General features: G+C 39.4%; 1 protein-coding gene across 1 annotated transcript in view; it reads right to left on the bottom strand.

Moving 5' to 3' along the window:
• Positions 1 to 13,488: 13,488 nt before the first annotated feature.
• Positions 13,489 to 20,615, bottom strand: part of SEL1L3 (SEL1L family member 3) — a 104,092-nt gene continuing 96,965 nt past the window's right edge. Inside the window, exon 23 of the mRNA XM_044680677.1 lies at positions 13,489 to 13,733. Coding sequence (XP_044536612.1) covers positions 13,606 to 13,733 — 128 coding nt within the window. The 3' untranslated portion in view covers positions 13,489 to 13,605. The remainder of the gene's footprint in view (positions 13,734 to 20,615) is intronic.

Here is a 20,615-nt window from a genome sequence, read left to right as displayed (position 1 = left end):
TACATATTTATTTGCTTGAAGACTATATAGTATTCTATTCCCTGAAGCCATACAACTTCTCTAAAAGATTGTTGATATTTAAAAAATGGATTGTTACCTCAAGGTGAGTGTTTGGGTTAGATTAAGCATCCCTCCAAAGGAATTCTTTAGTACATACTTTTTCTTTGTCCTCTACTTTGCATTCTAGTTTTCTGGGAATGTTATACATCCCCATACTGGATAGTAAATTCTGTGAAAGGAGGGTCCTCTAGGTGGAACAGCATATAGAATGCCAGGTCTGGAGTCAAAAAGACTTGAGTTCAAATCCAACCTTTGACACTTATTGGATATGTGACCTCAAATATGTCACTCACACTCTTATTTGCCTCAGATTCCTCATCTGTAAAATAGGAATAATAACAAAGCCTATTTCCCAGGATTTTTGTGAGGATTAAATGAGATCATTGTTGTAAAGTGCTTAGAACAATACATGGCACATGTTAGGTGGTATATAAATGCTAGTTACTATAAATATTTTATTTCAATCTTATTATCTCTCCTACCAACTAAATTAAAGTTCTACATGTAGTAGGCATTTCATATGTGCCTATTAAATTTATTTAGAGTATTAATTTGACTCCCCACCCCCCTTGATTGCCTTCCTTGTTAAAGTCATAAACCCAACATTTTTATCTCAGTGAAATCAGGTTAGAGCGGTGAGCAAGATCTGCCTTGAACGAGTCAAGAAACTACAGATGGGGGCATGGGGTGGGGGTGGGGCAGCTGGGTAGCTCAGTGAATTGAGAGCTAGGCCTAGAGCCAGGAGGTCTTGGGTTCAAATTTGGCTTCAGACACTTTCTAGTTCTGTGACCCTGGGCAAGTCACTTGGCCCCCATTGCCTAGCCTTTACCACTCTTCTGTCTTGGAACCAATACATAGTATTGATTCTAAGGTGGAAGGTAAAAGTTTAAAAAAAATTAAATTAAAAAAGAAAAGAAAAGAACCTAAAGTATAGAGGACCTATGGGCAAGTCACTTAATTCCATTTGCCTAGCTGTTACTATTCTACTGCCTTGGAACCCATACTTAGTATCAATTCTCAGGGAGAAGATAAAAAATAAATACAATTTAAAAGCTACAGAGGGCAAGCCTGAGGAACGTGAAGGGACAGTTCTATCAGTGTGTCTCCATTGATGCAGGGTAGGAGAGGAGTCATATCTTTTTGAGCTTATGATTCCTTACACAGAGGCAGATGGACAATTAATTCTTAGCTGATGGTCCTAGCAGCTGAGAAGTTAGATGACTTGCTGCAATCTATGTCACAAGTAGTAAGTGTCAGAGGAATGACTTGAACCTGATTCCATAACTGGCCTGCTATTTAGAGTACCATTCTGCTTCTCAGTGAGGGAAGAAGTAGAAGTCAGGGTATTTCTAAAGCCCTCAACTTACCTCTGAGGAAGGGAAGTTCCTGGTAAAAGGAAAAAAAAGTGGGAGATTCCTAGGGCATTTCCCTACATGTTTAAAGGTGGTGATGAGGAAAGATCATCAGCCCAGAAGTCAAGGCATTTAGGTTCCAGCATTATATCTACCACCAACTAACTGTGTGATGTTGGACCAAAAAATAATTTGGGTGGGGTGACTGTGCCCTGTGGTACTGAATGTAGAAGGCACCCAATTTAGAGGGCTATGATAGCAATTGCAATCCTTTAGCAATACAGAAACAACAAAGCTAAGCATCTCCTTAGCAAGGATCATTAATCAAAACAGAAAGTTCCAAGATGGTGGGCTGAACTACACTCTGCCTCCAGTGGCACTGGAATTTCTGTCTCTATACCATAGCATCATATTTTCTCTTCTCATCTCCCACCTCCCTACCCCACCCTGGTGCAAGAATTCCATGTGAGAACTCTGCCTTGGATAAATCACTTTCTTATTTAGCCATGAGTTTCCTAATATATAAAATGAGAGATAAGGATAGACTTTAAATTCCGTTGCAGCTTCCACATCCTATAGTGAATATCGTATACCGATAAATGAGTTATATATGATATATATGCATACAGATATTCACATAGATCCTAAGATCCCACAAGGAGCTAATGGTAGAGAACCAGGAACTCGATTTCCTGACATCTTAACTCAATGCTCTTTTCGCATCCCAGGCTTTCAACCTTATTCTTTGAACTTATTTCAGAGGGCAACAGTTTATTCTTAGGATTAGCTAATGTTCAAGTAAAATAAGAATTTTTATTTGAACCTTTTTTTTAAAAAGATCTCTTCCAAAGGAAAGCTGCATTTTGACAGGATCCTCTAAGCATAAACTAATACATGGTTTATTATTCCGGTCTCTCATTTCACAGAATGATAGACTCTCAAATAATGGAATGTCAAATTCCTTCAGTTCTTAGAGACCTTTGACACATGCTCAAGTCCATTCATCTTTTCCCACTTTTTCTCTCTTATATAGTCAAGACAGTCAAGGCTACATTGGTACATAAAGCATACGACCTTGTCCGTCCTTTTACTCAAGTTGATGAGTCAAGATATCTATCCTGAAACAGCATAAAAAATGCAAGAGGGTATATAATTATGTGCTAAATTGTATGGCACTACAAGGAGTCAGAGAAGGAGGACAAGGGTAGATTTAAGGTCAATAATCCTAGGCCTAACTCCTGACTCTGACACTAAGTATATGAAATTGGGCAAGTCACATCACCCTTCTTGACCTGTTTCCCTTTCCCATTTTGACAATTTTGCTAATTGAAAGAGAGGTAAGTCCAAAACTAAATATGAGACCTGCATGTCAGAGAAACACTAAGAGAGCTGTCCATGGATAAAAGTCACTTAATCAGGCCAAAGATGGTTATCGCAAAGTGTTTGCTTGAATCTAATTTGTATGTGATTGACAGGGAGAACTTTGGAATGAAAGCTGGAAAATGCAGGCCCCCAGAATTTTGGACAAATATATATCAATGCATTATGCCTTAGTCATTAAAAATGAAGATTTTAGTAGTCATTATGACCTAGAACTGAGAAAAAACTCACTTTTTCTCAGAAAAGGGTTTAAAAATTTTAGAACTGATTGGAGACCTCCTTCATACAACTTTGTATTTTCACCAACATTGTCATTTCCTTCCCACTGAAACCTTGGAATTTCACCCCAGTTTTCTGGAATCTGGTCAGAAAGTTTTTACCTTATCTTGCTTAGATCCAGGCCTCCATGTCACTTCCTAGATATCTATTGTCAGCAAGCTCACCCTTCTTTCCTTCTTTCTTGAATTCTAGTTCACCTTTATTTATAGAGTCCCCCATGATGTCTTTCTTGCTCATAATTGTGTATTGAATGTATGCATGGTTCCAGAGTTGAGGGTTTCCCTCTCTACATTCCTCAATGTAACAGTACATGAATATGATATAGTCTCTCTACTGGGTCAACCTGGCTGCTGACCCCTGGGCAGTGTGGCCAGCCTTGCTGACGGAGACCATTTGTGAACCTTTCAAAGGTCCTTTACTGAAATGATATCATCTTCATATGGCAACAGTGGTTAGTAGCATAGTCCAGTTCTAATAAGTGATATGTTGCTTTAGATGGCAACCAAAGTTTAAAAGCAGACCAAGATAAGCCTATGAGTAAGAAGAAAGGAAAAGAAAGAACTCTCCCCCCACCCCCAAGCTGTAAAAGTGAAACAGGAATAAGAGAATTTACTAGGTGTGGCTTACCAAAAAGGTTGCTTCATGGACTTATGATGAGAAAAGTGCTTTTAAGTGCTGTTTAAGCATGTAATTGTCATTTGCTGTAAGGAGGCTTAGGTTTGAAACCTAATCCTATTACTTACTATATATGTGACTTTTCTTTGTCTTGGTTTCCTTATTTGTAAAATTAGAGCATTAAAGCTGATTGTTTCTCAGCTGCCTTTCAGTACTAACCTGGGTAAGGCTGGAGGAGGGGTGAGGCAGAGTAGGAACAACACACTTTTAAGTTTAATCTCCAATATCAACATTTTTTCTATCACTCTCAAGTCTAGTCAATCAAAGAAACAATAAATCAAGTCCTGATTGTAGCACTTTGCAGATTTCAAAAGTGTAAAGTTTTACATTGAATCCAGTTAGAGCTGGCTCTAGCACACCTCTAGTACCAACATTCTTTGAGCTAAAGAAAGAGTTATTGGGATCTGATTTTCTTAATGAAAAACACCACGTAGACATAACTTGGTGCTAGAAAACACTACCTTGAGCTTTGGATGTGGCATTTCTAACACTAAATCTCAAGTATCTAGGTTTTCTGGAACCTAACTTTCTTGCCTTTTCTCATCTGAAGCATTTCAAAATAGTTAGAGAAACCACAGTTCTTGCTGTTGTCCCAGTTGCTGCTGTGTTAAGGGGACCATGAGAACCAATCTAGATATTATGATCAACTTTGGTCATATGTGGCCACCTAGGGCAGTGTTGGTGAATGTTTTGGAGAGGAGGGTGATATGAGAAATGTCCTTAGGTATGTATGGAGAGAGGGAGGGGATACTCACAGCCCCACATCCCTCTGGCTTTCTAGTAACGAACTCTGTGCTGGGGCAATGGCATGTATGCCTACAGAAAGAGCTCTGAGTGCCCCCTCTAGCACATGTACCATAGGTTCACCACCACGGACCTAGGTCATTGAAATCTGCAGGTACTCTCTCACTTGGGGAGCTCATCTGCTCTCATGGTTTAATTAACTGCTTCATGTAGATGGTTCCCAGATCTACACACTATCCCTAGTTTCTCTGCTGAGTTCTGTTTGCATAATTCCACTTACCTACTAAAATTTTAAAACAGATATTGCTATCATCATATCTAAGATCTAAGTTCACAACTTCCACTTTATTTTCTACTCCTCATTCTCCTTCACTCCCTATAGCCAGTCAGTTGCCTAATGTTCTCGCGTCTACCGCCACAATATTTCTCACATACAGCTCTTTCTTTCTACTCACATAATTGCTCCCTTAGTTCATCACTTCTTCCCTGATTAAGTGTCCAACTGATCTCTCTGCCTCAAGTCTCTCTCTCCACTCCAATCTGAAGGAAACTCTTGCTAGATGTGTCATCTAGAATAGGTAAAGTCCTTAATCATATTCCTTCTTTCTTTCTTCCTTCCTTCTTCTCTTTCTTCCTTCCTTCTTCTCTTTCTTTCTTTCTTTCTTTCTTTCTCTCTTTCTTTCTTTCTTTCTTTCTCTCTCTCTCTCTCTCTCTTTCTTCCTTCCTTCCTTCCTTCCTTCCTTCCTTCCTTCCTTTCTTTCTTTCTTTCTTTCTTTCTTTCTTTCTTTCGTTCTTTCTTTCTTTTCCTTCCTTCCTTCCTTTCTCCCTTTCTTTCTATCTTTCATTTTTCTTTCTTTCTTTAGGTATGTATGTATATTTTTTAGGTATGTATATATTTCTTTCTTCTTTTCTTTTACACCTGCCACATAGAATAGGTGAGAAAGCACTAGGTCAGCCTAACCACATAGAATAGGTACAATCCCCTCATTGCTCCCCCTCCTACCCTGCCACTTATGCTAAATCTGCTCTGCAACACAACCAAGTGTCCACAAGGACAGAAGAGGATGTGGATTGAGTTTTGGAGGAGATCACACACTAGAAGGAAGACAGGATTCCTCTGGTGCATAAGGTGCAAATCCCACCTCAAACCTATACTTAAACACCTGTCTCAAATTTAGTGAGTGCCTCCCAAATGAGTTGCATCTCTTTTGCAGACACCCTCTTCCAGAAGAGAAATAAAACTGGCTTGCTGCTTTGTAATCTCTGAGTCTTGTCTTTTCATTTTGATTTGGTGGGCTAACATCCCACATAGTTGAGGGCTTATCCAGGATCCCCACCAGGACTGTGAATCGGGTGCCCTGCCACCCATTGTATGGTGATTCTCTGAGAGCAGAAGCAGGCTGGGGACCCAGAGACTTAAGATGCAAACAAGCAATCCTTGAGCAGCAACTGATTGGGATCAACCAAGTAAGCGCTACGCACAGGGCCAAGTTAGGGGGAATCCTGATTGGCAAGGTAAGTCCCAGGGTGGAGTGTGACACTGAAGGAAGAGACTGGGGTGTGTGTGTGTGTGTGTGTGTGTGTGTGTGTGTGTGTGTGTGTGTGTGTGTGTGACTGATGAGGCATGCTTAAGGCAATGGAAAAGCATGAAGCAAGTAGTGTAGTATACAGAATTATACAGATAAACCCCCAACAGCTTTTGGAACTCAGCCAAAGCTTGAAAAAACTATATCACCCCAATTCTGTATACTACAGTAGGGAGCCCTTAGTATGCAGTTTCCACTGCTTGCAAGAGCGTAGGTCGGAAAACTGGCCAAGGATCTGATGTGAGAGTGAGCGAGTGTCTTAGAGACCTCCCCAAGTGAACAGTCACTCCTCTGTTGCACTTGGTAAATTTGCCTAGGGTTATAGGCAGAAATTTGATGCCCCCTTGAGGGAACCAAAGTAAAACCCCTTAGAGTTTGAGTGCAGTGTTCATTGACTGAGTGAGGGTCTTGGTGAGCTTCCAATGTTGCAGAGGCTGCAAGACCCAAGCCCAAGACCTCAGCAGAAAGGGAGAAATGGGACAAAATCAAACTAAAAGCCACAAAAATGAGCCCTTACCTCAGGTAGACCCATATCAAAGTCCACTAGGGACTGACTAGGTTAAGAGATTGGGACCTCCCTAAATATCAGGGGAAGGGAACATGTATGTGTCTATATCTGAGTGCTTGAGTGTGTGTGACTGTCTGTAATAACCTCTGAGTACTGGTGTGTGGGTGTGCAACACCATTCATATTAGAAATGGGTGGGTCCCCATCTAAGCCCACTATCCTGTCCTGCATGATCAAGAACTTCTAGAAAGGTGTTAGGATAGCTAGAAAAAAAACCAGTCTGACATTCTGCAGCCAGCTGCCCGAAAAAAAAAACAAGAAAAAAAAACTCTAAAACCTGCTTAGGAGGATCTGTGACTAGCCAACTGCAACCAGCAATCAAGAGAAACCAGTCATCCTTAATCAAGTCAGCAAGTTAGTGGAGATTTAACTCTGCATAGTGCTGAGAAACCAGGCACTGAAAGAATGAGTGCCCCCAAAGGCTGAAGACCAGAACTCTGAGTGGCCCCTCCAAACCTAGGAAAGCTGCCTTCCAGTTAGGATGACCCTCCTCTGTACTGACACCAGTTGGTTTGGATTCCGGCTGGACCAGAACAGTGGACATGGTGGCAGAATCAACCACCCCATAGCCCTTTTAATGGAAATCTGCCCACTACATTGGAGCTGCAGGTGCTCAAGCCACTGCCAGCAAAAGCAGAGCTGTCATCTGGTGAGAACATGAAATCTGATTCCCCTATTAGGCAGAGATTTCCTCTCAAAATCAGAGCTGGCAGCTCCCCCTAAAGCCAGTTCCCACCCTGTTTAGTCTCATGATTTCTGTGCTCAGAAAAAAGGAATAGAGAATTTACCTCTCTTTCCTTCAGTCTGGGCTCCCTTAATCATATATAGACCTCAAGCCCTGGGCAATACAGGTGAGACAGAGACAGTACCCTGTACCTCTCCAGGATAAGCGAGGTACAGGAGAACAGAAGAGTTTCCTGCAAATTGTCCTGACACGTCCACCTCCTTCCTGTGAAGAGCCAAATGATCCCTCACTGACCCTGAATTTGATTCCCTGACCTGGGGCCCCAAACACCACCTAGCAAGGCTCCCACCCTGAGTCACCAGAGACTTTAACCCCTTTGTAGCCAAGAGTCCTGACCCAACCCAGTCTCATCTGGCTGGCATCCCTGTCCCCATGTTCTTGCTCCTTGCCAAAAGACCTAAGTTCTCAGACTGGGGGAATTTTATTCCAATCAAACTGATCTCATTGTCTGATTTTTTATGGATGGCAGCAGGCTTGTTAACGGGGGGAATGAGGTATGCTGAAGGCCATCCCCACTATAACTGATCCAGGGTCTCTGGTCTTTTCTGCCTGGAAGCCTGGCAAAATTGATAAAATACTGATTGTGGAATCAGGAAGATGGGAGTTCTAATTCCGTCTGTGACCCTTAGCTAGTAGCTGAACCTATCATCAGTTACCTCATCCATAAAAATCATAATGGGATTTTTCACCTAGCTCATGGGATTGTTATAAGGTTCAAATGAAATACTGAATGTAAAACATTTTAAAAACTGTTAAGTGGTATATATTGAATACTTGATAAATTCTTGTGGATGGATATAAGGTTCTGTATAATCTAAATTTTGGGGTTTCAAGAATGATTGCTAAAATGTAAATGTGTGTTAAAAGTAGCCATGTGTTTAAGAGCAATTTGTTAGAATCTGATTTTGTTTACTCCCAAAGGATTTAAGATTTATATTTTTGAATTAAGATAATGTTTGAGGTGAATTGGATATGAAAATGTACAATAGATATTATGTGTATATATATATATATGTATACATATATATATATATATATATATATATATATAAAATGCAATTGTAAATAAGACTGGGCTCTTTTGAGCACGAAGAAATGTGTATAGTAGATTTAAGCAAATAACTGTTTCATCTCCCCCTCTTACCATAAAGGAGGGACAAGTTGTATATCTCTGAGTATTCTCAGAGAAGTGGATAAATGTAAGGTATTTTCAGTTAGATCTGCAGTAGAGCAAAAGTTAGAGAGCAGATAATTCATTTGTAAACTAGTAAGATTTTGAGAAGCCATCAGAGTAAGTAAATAAGTGAGACAAAAAGCTTGTTTCAGTAATCTGGAACCTTTGGATATAATTATTCATTTACTTCTAGTGATTATTAATAAATCTTATAAAAATCATATTTTTTGAAGCTATTATTATATATACATTTTAATTTTTACAATGATGGCAACCACTGAAGTCGGAGAAAGGATTCTCAATTTTTTAAGATAGCCTAGATAAACTTTGCAAAACCACGTTTCTCCTGCCACGGCTTTTCACCTCCTCTCCCTCCACCCCCCAAACCCCCCTCTGAACTCTGAATTCTCTCTAGGGCTGTTGCCCTGCTTACAGACCACCCAACTTGTGAGTGGACCAGCCAAGGAAAGGGAATCAGCCTTTTTCACTCACCCACATGGTAGTCCAAAGGGAAGAAGTCTGAGGTCTCAGACCTAACTTCCTCCAAGGTCAAGTTCAAAGGGGGAAAAAACCTACTCACAAGAAATTACCACCATATTTAAAGACAGTTCTTTGCATCACTTCCTGTGTCTTCCTTCCACTTGTACATGGACCAATGGCAGTTTTAACTTAGCTTCAGACTGCCCAGGGGCAGTCAGTTGTTTTTGATTTGTCACTTGCTAGCACACATGGGACATAGACCACCCTCTGCCACTTAATCCTTAAGTGGTGGTGTGTACATTCCTGGTGGCTAAAATCTAAAGAAAAAATAGGGGAGAGTTAATCCCATCTTCACAACCCCCCCTGATGATCATTTGGGAGACTAGTCTCCCCAATTGATCATTTTATATAATCATCTTGTACCTCTAAAAACCTTCCAATTACAGATGCTTACAAAATTGCACCTTCTAAGGGGAAACTACAATAGTTAGAGATAAGAGAGAAATAGAAGAGAGAGAAAGCAAAACCAAAGTTTTTGCTAGGTGCATTGACAAAGAATCAGTTGGGGGCAGGCCCCTTTGGCATAAAAGTTTACATTCAAAATAAATGTTCTACCCCTTCAGTTCAATCAACTGTACCCCAAAGTTCATTCTGGATCTTCTTGATGCAGAGGAGGATTTGTAGGCATCTTTCTGCAAACAGTTCATTCTCTGGATTTAAGGAGTTAACAAGCTTCTATCCCTGAAATTTTTTCTCAAACAAAATTTTAAATCTTCTTTTTTTTTATCAAAATATACATGAGAACTGTGAATGTAGTCATTTGTTTCTTTATTCTATTCTTTCCATCTCTTGGCTAGCTTATTAGTCTAAACCCTCAATTGAGGGGAATGAGGCAGACAAGAAGGTTACAAGGACCCCTATGAAGCTGCCTTTTTGGTCCTCCTTTGGCACAGACAACCAGGAGCTGGCAGTATTAGGAGAGGGCTTTGAGATCTCAGACATAAAAGAGAATCATAAAGATTACCCAGGGAAGTCTATAGTTTAGTGCCATGTGATTAATTATTTTTTAAAAATTCAGGGGACAGCTAGGAAGCACAGTGGATAAAGTGTCAAGCAGATACTAGACTTGGAGACACAAATTCCTGCATTCAAATCTACTCTGAGATACTTCCTAGTACCCTCCACTGACTAGCCCTTTCTACTTTTCTATCTTAGAATTCATATTAAGACTGAAGGTAAGAGGTTTTTTTTAAGATTTAGAATGAAATTCTCTTTAAAAGAACTTTAAAAGTCTCATTCTTGTAACAAAAATCTATGGCGGGTACTTCAGCATGAGTTCATTCAAAGAGTACAGGACTTCCTTCCAAGACAGGCTGATAGCTGTAGAGATTAGATGATATATGCAGGGAATTCCTACTTCAAGAGTTTTTATCCACTGGAAGGACCATGAAATTTCTGAGGATTCATGACAGCCCTTCACTAAATCACCTCAAGACCCTAAATCATTTACTTAATTTCTCCAAGCTCTGTCTCTTTTTCCATAAAGTAAGGAGTGACCCGATTGCCAACTTTCCCCTGCTATGCCTCACTTTCCCCAAGGACTTGGTGTCGATTATGCAGTAAATGATCAAAGCCTTAAAATCTAAACAAAAATCTGAATACTTAGATGATGAGTCTGGCAAATTATCAGTGATGGTAAATTGTTCTGTAGGGAACTTCAGAGACAGTGAAGGTCTGAAGAAAGTCTCCAGAAGAGCAGATGTCAAGGAAGGAACTGGATACTTGGTACCTCTAGAAAACCTTGCACTGTTCTTGTTCCAGCTTGGTTTTCAACCTAGACTCTCATGAATTTAGACATAAACAAAGGGAGTGTGGTCAGTGGAAAGCATACTAGATTTGTAGTCTGAGAAGCTGTGAGCAAATCCTGTTTTACTTAGCCACTTACTACCTGTATGACCTTGGACAAATAACTTCTGGACTTCAGAAAAGTCACTTTGCCTTGACTGCTGGAGTTTCTACATCTATTAATTGAGACAGGCTCTAAGGTCCTTTGAAATGCTAACACCATGATTTTATGAAGGAGGATAAAGAAAGGAATAATAATAATACTAGCTAGCATTAATATAGCCCTTTAAGGTTTGCAAAGCACTTTATATGTTACCTTACAACAACCTTGTGAAGTAGATGCTATTATTATCCTCATTACAGATGTGGAAACTGAGCCTAAGAAAGGGTAAATGACTTGTCAAAGATCACACAGCTATTAAATGTCTGAGGAAGGATTTGAACCCAGGCATTTATGTCTCCAAGTCTAGTATCTGGAATGCAGCAGGAATTTTTTACCTTTTTTGAATGACAAAGTCCTCTGACAATCTAGCAAAACCCATATATCCCTTCTCAGAACAAAGTTTCCACAATCGTAAAATAAAATACATAACGCTAAAAAAGGAAGCCAAATAATGAAAACAAAGATGTAGTTTTCCCCTCTTTCCATGTTTCCAGACTCCCTGAACCCCTAGAGTAGAGGATATTGGAAAGGACTGGGCTGCTTGTCCCTCTTTCTTGTAATATTCAGCTTTGACCCCAGTGATCAATAGTTCTATATTGGCAGAGGTCCCCAGGGTGATATGAGACTTCTGGGCCTATCCCGGGGTGAATTAAAACCTTTGCCTTGGCTCTCGAACCACTCTGGCCTCTCTCAAAAACCATCTGGAGAACAGATGAGTCAGTCCTTCGTCTTGGACCAGAATCCAGCCTGGCATGGAACCAATTCTGGAGACACAACCCTAGCTACCTGGTCATTCCCAGATGTTTAATTAAGGAATAATAGCAGTAACTGAGAAGTACCCTGGCTCTAGTTAGGAGCATAACAGAGAAGAGTAGAAAAGAGATCAACTGGGAGAAACTAACTATCTTGGGAATTATTGCTTCAAGTGCCAAGAAACATTATGTAGAGAGTCAAAGACCCCAGGCTGAGATCCTGAGGAGACAGATCATTTAAAGAAGGGAACCCTATCTCCACTTTAGCCCCAAAAGTTAATGTGCCACCAGAAAAAATGTCTGTCTGATAAAGCTTCCCCTTACCTCTGCTTTTTTTTTTAATCCTTACCTTCTATCTTAGAATCACTACTGTATATTGGTTCCAAGGTAGAAGAGTGGTAAGGGTAGGCAATGGGGGTCAAGTGACTTGCCCAAGGTCACACAGCTGGGAAGTGTCTGAGGCCAGATTTGAAACGAGGACCTCCCATCTCTAGGCCTGACTCTCAATCCACTGAGCCACCCAGCTGCCCCTTTTTTACCTCTGCTTTTATAAAAACATATGGACTTTAGAATTTGGAGTCATTAAAAAAATCCAACAGAAAACCAGTTACTTCACAGGTGGTAAACAGTATAAAAATAATTTTATTTACTACTGTAAATAAAGTAGTGCAAAGAGAGTAGACTGGACCCACAATATTGCATTACTGATTTAATTATCCTAGCGTGTGCACTCACACACACATACACACAGACATGTATACCCTTCCTCTCACATACACACATATGCACAAACACACATATGTGCACACACACACACACACACACACACACACACACACACACCATGGCATACATCTCTCCAAACCCAAGGACCAGGCACAAGGGAGACTAGGAGCTAAAGGATTGTTTTCTGCATATTCCATTAGCCTACTTCTATTCTAATGGGTAAACTGGTGGTGAAGACTACACTTAAATACTAATCATTTCTAAATGGCATCTGAAGGTTTACAATTGTGAAGAAACCATATCCAGCAATATCATTAAAGCATTTGAAGCACTATGATCCTAGAAAAATTTAAGGAGAAAAATGTAAACCAATTTACAATGACATTTCCTTTTCCGTATTTCACACCGACTCTGACTTAACTCTAATTAAGGCGCCTTTTGTTTCCTCTAGGCATGGCAAGACAAAGAAGAAGCAGGATCTGTGCTTCCAGGAGCAGCCTAGCTGTGGTGAGGACTCTCCTTCTGGCAAAGGCTATGGACTAAAACATTACGGACCTTCCTTAGGGTCCACGGTCACCTATTCTTCAATAAAGGAAAATTTCAAAAGGACTGAATCCCGTTATAACTTAGCTTGCTTTAAGTGGATTTAGATGGAGCACGGGTAAATGATGACCCTTGGAATAGGACAAAACTATGGTGAGTCCAAGGGGCCATAACCCTGTACACTGTAACAGGGCATCCATCGTGTCCCTAATACCAACACAGGAAGAGGGTTCCACCGTATTTGCCTGATGCCCTTGGGAAAAGCACTATGTGCTCTGGATCATTCCTTGTGCCTTAAATATCTATACCAAGATGTCTTATTTAATATATATATTTATGCCCTTTTGCATAAATATAAATATTGCATCGATATAGATATTTCCTCAAGTGCAATATTAACTTCTAGTAGTCAAAAACTGGTAAAGAGTTTTAGCATTTTAATGCCCCAGCTGCAGCCTTCCTAATGTCTGCTTTCAAATACCCATGGTCCAAAGGCTCCATCTCTCATCTAGGGAAACACGGAGAGTCAGCCATTCACCCTCGCTGCTCTAAATTATTTGCAGGAATGGCCTCTTCTTGTTCCAAGGAACCAGCGGCTGGATTTGCAATGGAAGTGGCTATTTCAGAAGAGAGATGTGAAACAGATGCTGGAGGACCACTGCCTGTAAAGATACACACACACACAATGAGGAGTGGCTAAAACAACAACTAGAAGAAGTACACAGGTTTAGGAAAAGCTAAAGGATGCTAAGCTAGGTGTTAGGTCTCAGTTTTAATCCTTATCGATGGAGATTTGGGCAAACCACTAAGCATCTCTGACCCTTCGTCACTAACATAGTGCAGGGGTGAGTACGGTGACTGTGATGTCAGTCCCCTCACTGATCCCCAGAGTTCTGCTGGCTTATCTGATGTGTGCCCCTTTCCTCACCTTTAACTCCATGTTTGTTCCTCCTGAAGCTGCCTTCTTGACCAGAAAAAGGATGACATGTTTTAAGGGGACGGCGCTGGATTTCACCTCGATCTGACTTGCTAAGGCAATTCCCTTCCCTGGAAATGTATTTAGTTATAATGGAAAGAAGACTAAAATCCCTTCAATACTGAAAAAAAAATTCTAAGGAGTGCCATTCTTTGGCCAAAAGTATGTGGGTAAATTCCCTTGGGGTCTTCAAAAGCCTCCTCTGTGTTCAAAAACCCCTGGGAAGGGAACAGAGCTAACAGCTTAGTAAGGTATGACATTAGTAAGATTAGAACCAGGCCTTTGTGGAGATGGTATAGCTACATGCTCAGAGGCAGGGGATGCCAAGAGGCAGAAATAGTCAAAACACAAAGTTCCCTACTGTACAGTTTTGCTTAGAGTTAGCAGTGGCTAGTAAGGAAATCTCATCTGTTTGGAGCACAAATCCAGGAAAAAACCTTCTTCCTTAACTGCATAAGGCATTCCTGAGAAAAAGCAGAAGCACTGGCCCCAGAGTCCCTAAGTTGAAAGGCTGCTCTATAGTGAAAGAAAGCATGTCAGTAGAATGATTTCTAAGCCTGTGACTCGCTTTTTTAAATATACTCTTTTGTGGCAAGGTACTTTACATCAGTGATTCCCAAAGTGGGCACCACTGCCCCCTGTTGGGTGCTACAGTGATCCAGGGGGGTGGTGATGGCCACACTTTTTTTTTGTATTACATTCTATTCTGAGTTCAATAAATAGTTTCATAATTTCCAGGGTGCACTAAGTAATATATTTTCTGGAAAGGGGGCGGTAGGGCAAAAAACTTTGGGAACCACTGCTTTACATACATGATTTGATTGATTCTTGACAAGATTTCTGTGAAGCAGGCAATACAAACCTTTGTGTTACCTCCACTTTACAAAGAAACTGAGATTCAGTGAGGAATGTAGATGACTTGCTCAAGGTCACACAGCTAACAAATGTCAAGTTGGAACTCCAAACACATTCCTCAGTCTGAGTACAGTGTTCTCTCTATGACACCCTAATGCTGTCTGGCAGGACTAATGAGAGAACTTGCTATATTTCCTTCTGTGATTACCAAGATCCTTACACCTTCTAGGGCTGATTATAATTATTCTCATCATTTTTATAATATGGGCCATTAAAAAAATGTGCTCAGCCTTCATTCCTAATATGTATTGGCTTTTTAAAATGCCACTATGCTTTGGTAATGACAGCTTTACTTTTTGATTATTTGCTATGATGGAAGAGAACTAGGGTGTACAGAAACCAGAATCATTTCTAGGAGGTTTTTCAGCATAGCTACTCCCCAGCTATGGTATAAATTGCTATGGTCTCAAATTTTGCTTCCTAAGTGACTCTCTTCCCTTCCACCCAAGGCTCTGATCTCCCAAAGGGGCTCCTGGAGGGAAAGGGCCACTTTCTTTTTGTCTTTGTATCCATGGCACCTCACATACTGTTCTGCACATAGAAGGTGCTTAATAAATGCTTATTATAAAGTATAAATAAATTAATTACAACATGTAATAATAAAAGAATCCTAAGGAAAAAGATTTCCCTAAGCACCTGCTAGGAGAAGAAAGGAAGCAGGCTTGGGAGGAAATATTCTTCATGAATCATCAATGACTGGGTCATTAGGAACCAATAGTTCTGATGAATTACTTCCAAGGATGATGCTCTCAATTCATATGTCGTCTCCACCATACAGATGTTCAGAATTCCCAGAGAGGGAATTATTTTTCCCACGTCTGATCTCATGGCATTTTTTGCTCCTTGGTCACAAAGTGTGTCTTTTTTTTTCTGGTTGTTTGGAGATGCGTTTGGACAAAGTCAGAACTTTCCTTACTCCGCTATCTTGGCTGCTGCAAATAAAAGTCTTAACTTGTATTGTATTTATCTTTGCCCATCTTATCTTCACTATTTGATTATAGCTCAACAGATATAGTAAGAAGCTTTGTGGAGCAGTGAGGGCCAGTTGGCCTTGGAGCCAGGACAGCAAGAGATCAAGATCTTCTTCAGCCCCATCCCGGCTGTGTGACCCTGACTCAACTTAACTTTTCAGAGTTTTAGGCAACTTTCCAAGATTATCAGTTACTGAGGAGATATCAATATTTATTGGGGAAAGGAGTTTCCATACCTGGGAGTTCCCTCTACCAACGAAAAACTGGTCTAGTCCCTATACCTTGCTTTCTAAAGTCAGGAAACCAGTATTCTTTTATTTATTTGTATATTATTTATTTTAAAATTTCTATTTAAGAAGTAGCTATTGAGTTCATACCATGCTTAAAACATAGTACAATGTATTGGGTAATCTAGAGTTTGTAAGGGAAATGTAAGGCCTCGTTTCTCCTTTTAAGGATCTTACAGTCTTGTTAGAATTCTGTCTTATTCTTCTCCCCTATCACTCAACTGCCTAGAATAGTATGTTGCATATATTAGGTGCCTCCTCTATTTTTGTTCAGTGAAAAAACAAATGAATACATGTAACTGTATCAGAGACCTGATATGGGGCACATTAAGTCAAGTTGTGCTACCTCTGACAAAAGATAGGCTCTGCTTTCAAGGAGCTCAGAGTCTAATGGGTTTCCCAAAGCAGCTGCAGCCTACTTGAGGAAAGTGGAAGGAGGTGGGCTTGGAATATTTTTTCTAACACATGAAGACCAAGTCATCTCTCTAGGGTCTAAAGCAAAGGCTTTCATAGCATGGACCCCTCTAGCAGTTTGATAAGGAATATATAGGATTTTTTAAATGAATTTTTAAATTTTTTTAAAAATTAAATTTAAATTTAAAAAAAGTTTTTAATTTAAAAAATGGATCAATTTCAGCGTTGGAGAAAGGAAGAAATGGATTCATTTCTGAAACTTTAGTTTCCTCATCTGTAATAATAATGATAATAGCAATAATAATAATAATAATAATGGCAGTACCTAATATTCACTAATGCTCAAAGGAGAAAAAAGTATGTTAATAATTTTACATATTTGAAAGTTATATAAAATTTTAAAATGGTTATGTTATTTTCAGTTATTACCATTACTGTAGTGGTAGAAATTACTTCATCTGGTATGTTCAATAAGGCTCCATTTTTATAGGACTTATATTGACTTTTGAGAGCTCTTCTCAGGGATGACATATGATTCTGGGAGAATACAATTTAGTATTGAAGAGAAGCTTTTGGAGATGGAAAGCCAATTGATTAAATGCTATAGGAACAGTCCCTATAAGTAACTTCATTGGGAAGCCAGCTGACAGTGACACTTGGCCACAGAGGTTGATCAAATATTTCTCTCTCTCACCTTCTTTCAATGGATTCAAACTCTAAGCTCCTCTTGGTTTTTTTAAGAAAGGTCTTCTCAAAGCCTCGTTTGAATACATAATGGAAATCTTACTGGAAAAGTGTCAGGTATCCTAAAAAAATCAGTAAGTTTTTTAAAAATAGCACAGTCATGTTAAAGATGATGGTACGTTGTTCGGGGTTGTTCATCCACTCTTATTTGATCCTCACCCAACTGCTGACATGTGGTCTCAGTAGATTTTCCCATATAAATCTATTCTGGGAAGTAGTATCAAACTATCTTTAGTTCTCTATGTCTTTTTGTTCATTCTGAGATTCCAGCCAAAGACTGTGCTTCTTGGGAAAATATCTGCATGTTAAAATCATATCTGGGGATGATTCCCTCTCATCTGCCACCTTACAACTGTATTTCTAACAAGTATATTCTCACTAGAAAAATGCTGGTGGTAAACACTTTTTCTGGAAACAAAATAAAAATTCAAAATGAAAAAGATAAGACTTTCCTCCTGCTCGGTGGAAAAGACTTCAGTCTACCACAAAGAAGCTCTAGGGGAGAAAGAAGATACAAAATGATTGCCCTGGGGTCAAGTGTCCAGGGACTGGTTTCAGCAACAAGCCCCAACAGGTGTGTCTGTCCCAGCAGCCTCATTCTCAGGATGTTGGCTCCTTTCCTTTTGGTGGTTGCCTCTTTCAGCAGTTCCATGTGACTATTCATTCCCATTCCATTATAGCTTCCCATTCTCCCTCTCCATGGGTCTTCTTCTCATGTGATTAGAAGCTGGGCTCTTCTCTGAGTCTGCTTCTTCATCCAAGTGAACTGACTTTAAAAGGTTAGCTGGAGGAGAACTTTTCCGTGACCTCCATTCTATTACACTCATGAGACTAATTCACACCTTTTAATGGTATTTTCCAGTTTAACACCTCCTCATCAGGTTTCCTTTTTGGTGATTAGGTCTATGTAAGACCAGCCCCCTTCCATTAAAAATACAAGAGTCTGATAAAATATAATAATATATATTTATATGCCATATAAATATATAAAATATAAATAATAAAGCATAAATTAAAATTAAAAACAAAATAAAAATGTTTAGCTAATCTAGTTTAGGGTCCTCAGTTTTTTTTCTCCCCAAGAATAATATTTCATCTAGTTAGTCACAGAAGATCAGTGGTTTGATTTTATGTGCTCTTCAAAATGGATTTTGAACATTAGTAAGGTCCCTAGTTCCTACATGTTTCTGGAAATCCTGCATGTAGATATTATTAATGTTATTTAAGTAAATTGTTTATGCCACCACTAGTTCATTTTTTGTTTAGCTACTTTTGTTACGGAAAAACTGCCTTGAGTGGGAAAACATGATACTCTCCTCCCCCAGTGAGTCAGCTGTATGAGAAGCTTGGGTATTTGGACCCTAAGGCTAGAATCCAGGTGTTACTATCACTTGATGGCAGCCTATGCCAAATTGCAAGCAAAGCACCCTTGGAAGAAATATAAATAACCTCTTCGGAGTTAGCCTTGCAAATAACCAACCAATAAAATGATGGCCAATTTTATACACGGTTTCAACTGCTACTAAATAGAACATAATTCTCTATGGCTGATTGGAGCCTAAAGCAAAATAGATGGGCATCTCAGCTTAGAAGTACAAAAATGAATTAGTATTTTTTTTAAAAGATGACTACACAGACTGAAGGGCTATTTCTTCCATGTGGTTTCAGGATTTTCATAAAGCTGTTTTGGGGGGATTTTTTTTTCAATGCTTGCTAAGTGTCAAAAGCTTATCATCACATCCTGTACTACTTACCCTGGTCCTTAAAAATGCTTATCTATTTAACAATCTGCCCACTTCTTAGTATCTCACACTGCTTGACCTCTATTGGTGAAAACGATCAGAGAGGGTCACCATGAATCGGCACCACTGTACATTAAGTAAGCTCTTTGACATGGGTCCATTAAAGTTCAGTTTCTTCCTCTCTCCTCATGTTTTTATATTATATGAAAATGGATCCCAGTTCAGTTGCCTGTCCATAATTTTGGCTAATTATTAAGATTATAGATTTAAGGCAACAGGGAAACTAAGAGATCATCTAGTCCAATTCGTTTTACAGATGAGGAAATTGAAGCCTGAGATAAGTTAATTTCTGAGGTCACATTGGAAATAAAGTAGTAAAGCTGGAATTCCAACTTAAGCATCTAGATTCCAAATCCAGGATTCTTTCTAAGTTTACACTCAATCTGAAATCTTGCTACATGCCAAAGACACCTTCCATGTGGTTGAGTGTGGTTGAAAAGAAATTGCAGGTACTTTTAAGATGAAGGGGAGGAGAGAGCCAAAAGTTTGGGAAAGAACATGTGTAAATATGTGGGTATCCCGTCCAATGTGGAAAGCAGAGGAAAAAGGAAAGGAAAAGGAAAAGAAATGATAAAGTGAACAAGGAAAGAGTGAGGTGAGGCTATATCAGGAGTACGGATGAAGATATGAAGAAAAGTAACAGAAACAACTTCTGGTAAAAAAAAAAAAAACACACACACACAACAATTCTACCAGCCCATGAATTTTCATGGGTACCAGCTGGCATAAAATCATAAAGACAATTTTCAGCTCCTCTAACTGAATTGCATTTGTAATAATCATAACAATATTTCTACAGAGTAAAAATGACAAAGATAATTTGAAATGGAAAACACTGACAAGATGCAAAATGAATGTGCTATACCTGGTAACAAATTTAGTGATGGAACTAAATTTGCATGAGTTAGATTTATAAGCCAGCTGACAGTAAGGCATCAGACCCAGGAGACGGTTTGGATGGTCCCTCATTAACTTCCTTGGGGGACGGGAAGCAAAATGATGATTCCATCTGCCCTCCTCACCAATGACTCCTTTCTCCCCACCTCATGACATTCGGTTAATTCCGTTCACTTTTCATTTTCTGATACACAAATAATCCTCGCACTAATGTTTATAGAGCACATCTCATCATCTTATTGTTTGCTAATGTCTACAGAGATGCTTCTGAGTCTTTAATGTCTTTTTCTGTCTGTCCAGGTTGATGGTGCCTGTTTTAATGGAGTATAAAACACTATTTCCTGCTCAGATACATATTGAATTAATGCCTTCTAATGAAGATGATTTCAAATTGTGCAACCATTTATTTAATGTGTATTAACATGTATCCATACATATAATATATATGTAACATATAAAATCATATTTAGTCAACAAATATTTATTGAGCACTTTCTATATGCAAGAAACTGACCTGGGTGCCATGAGGGATACAAAG

This window comes from Gracilinanus agilis, chromosome 6, assembly GCF_016433145.1.
Source record: "Gracilinanus agilis isolate LMUSP501 chromosome 6, AgileGrace, whole genome shotgun sequence".
NCBI classification, from domain to species: domain Eukaryota; kingdom Metazoa; phylum Chordata; class Mammalia; order Didelphimorphia; family Didelphidae; genus Gracilinanus; species Gracilinanus agilis.
This window is presented reverse-complemented; position numbering and strand designations above follow the sequence as displayed.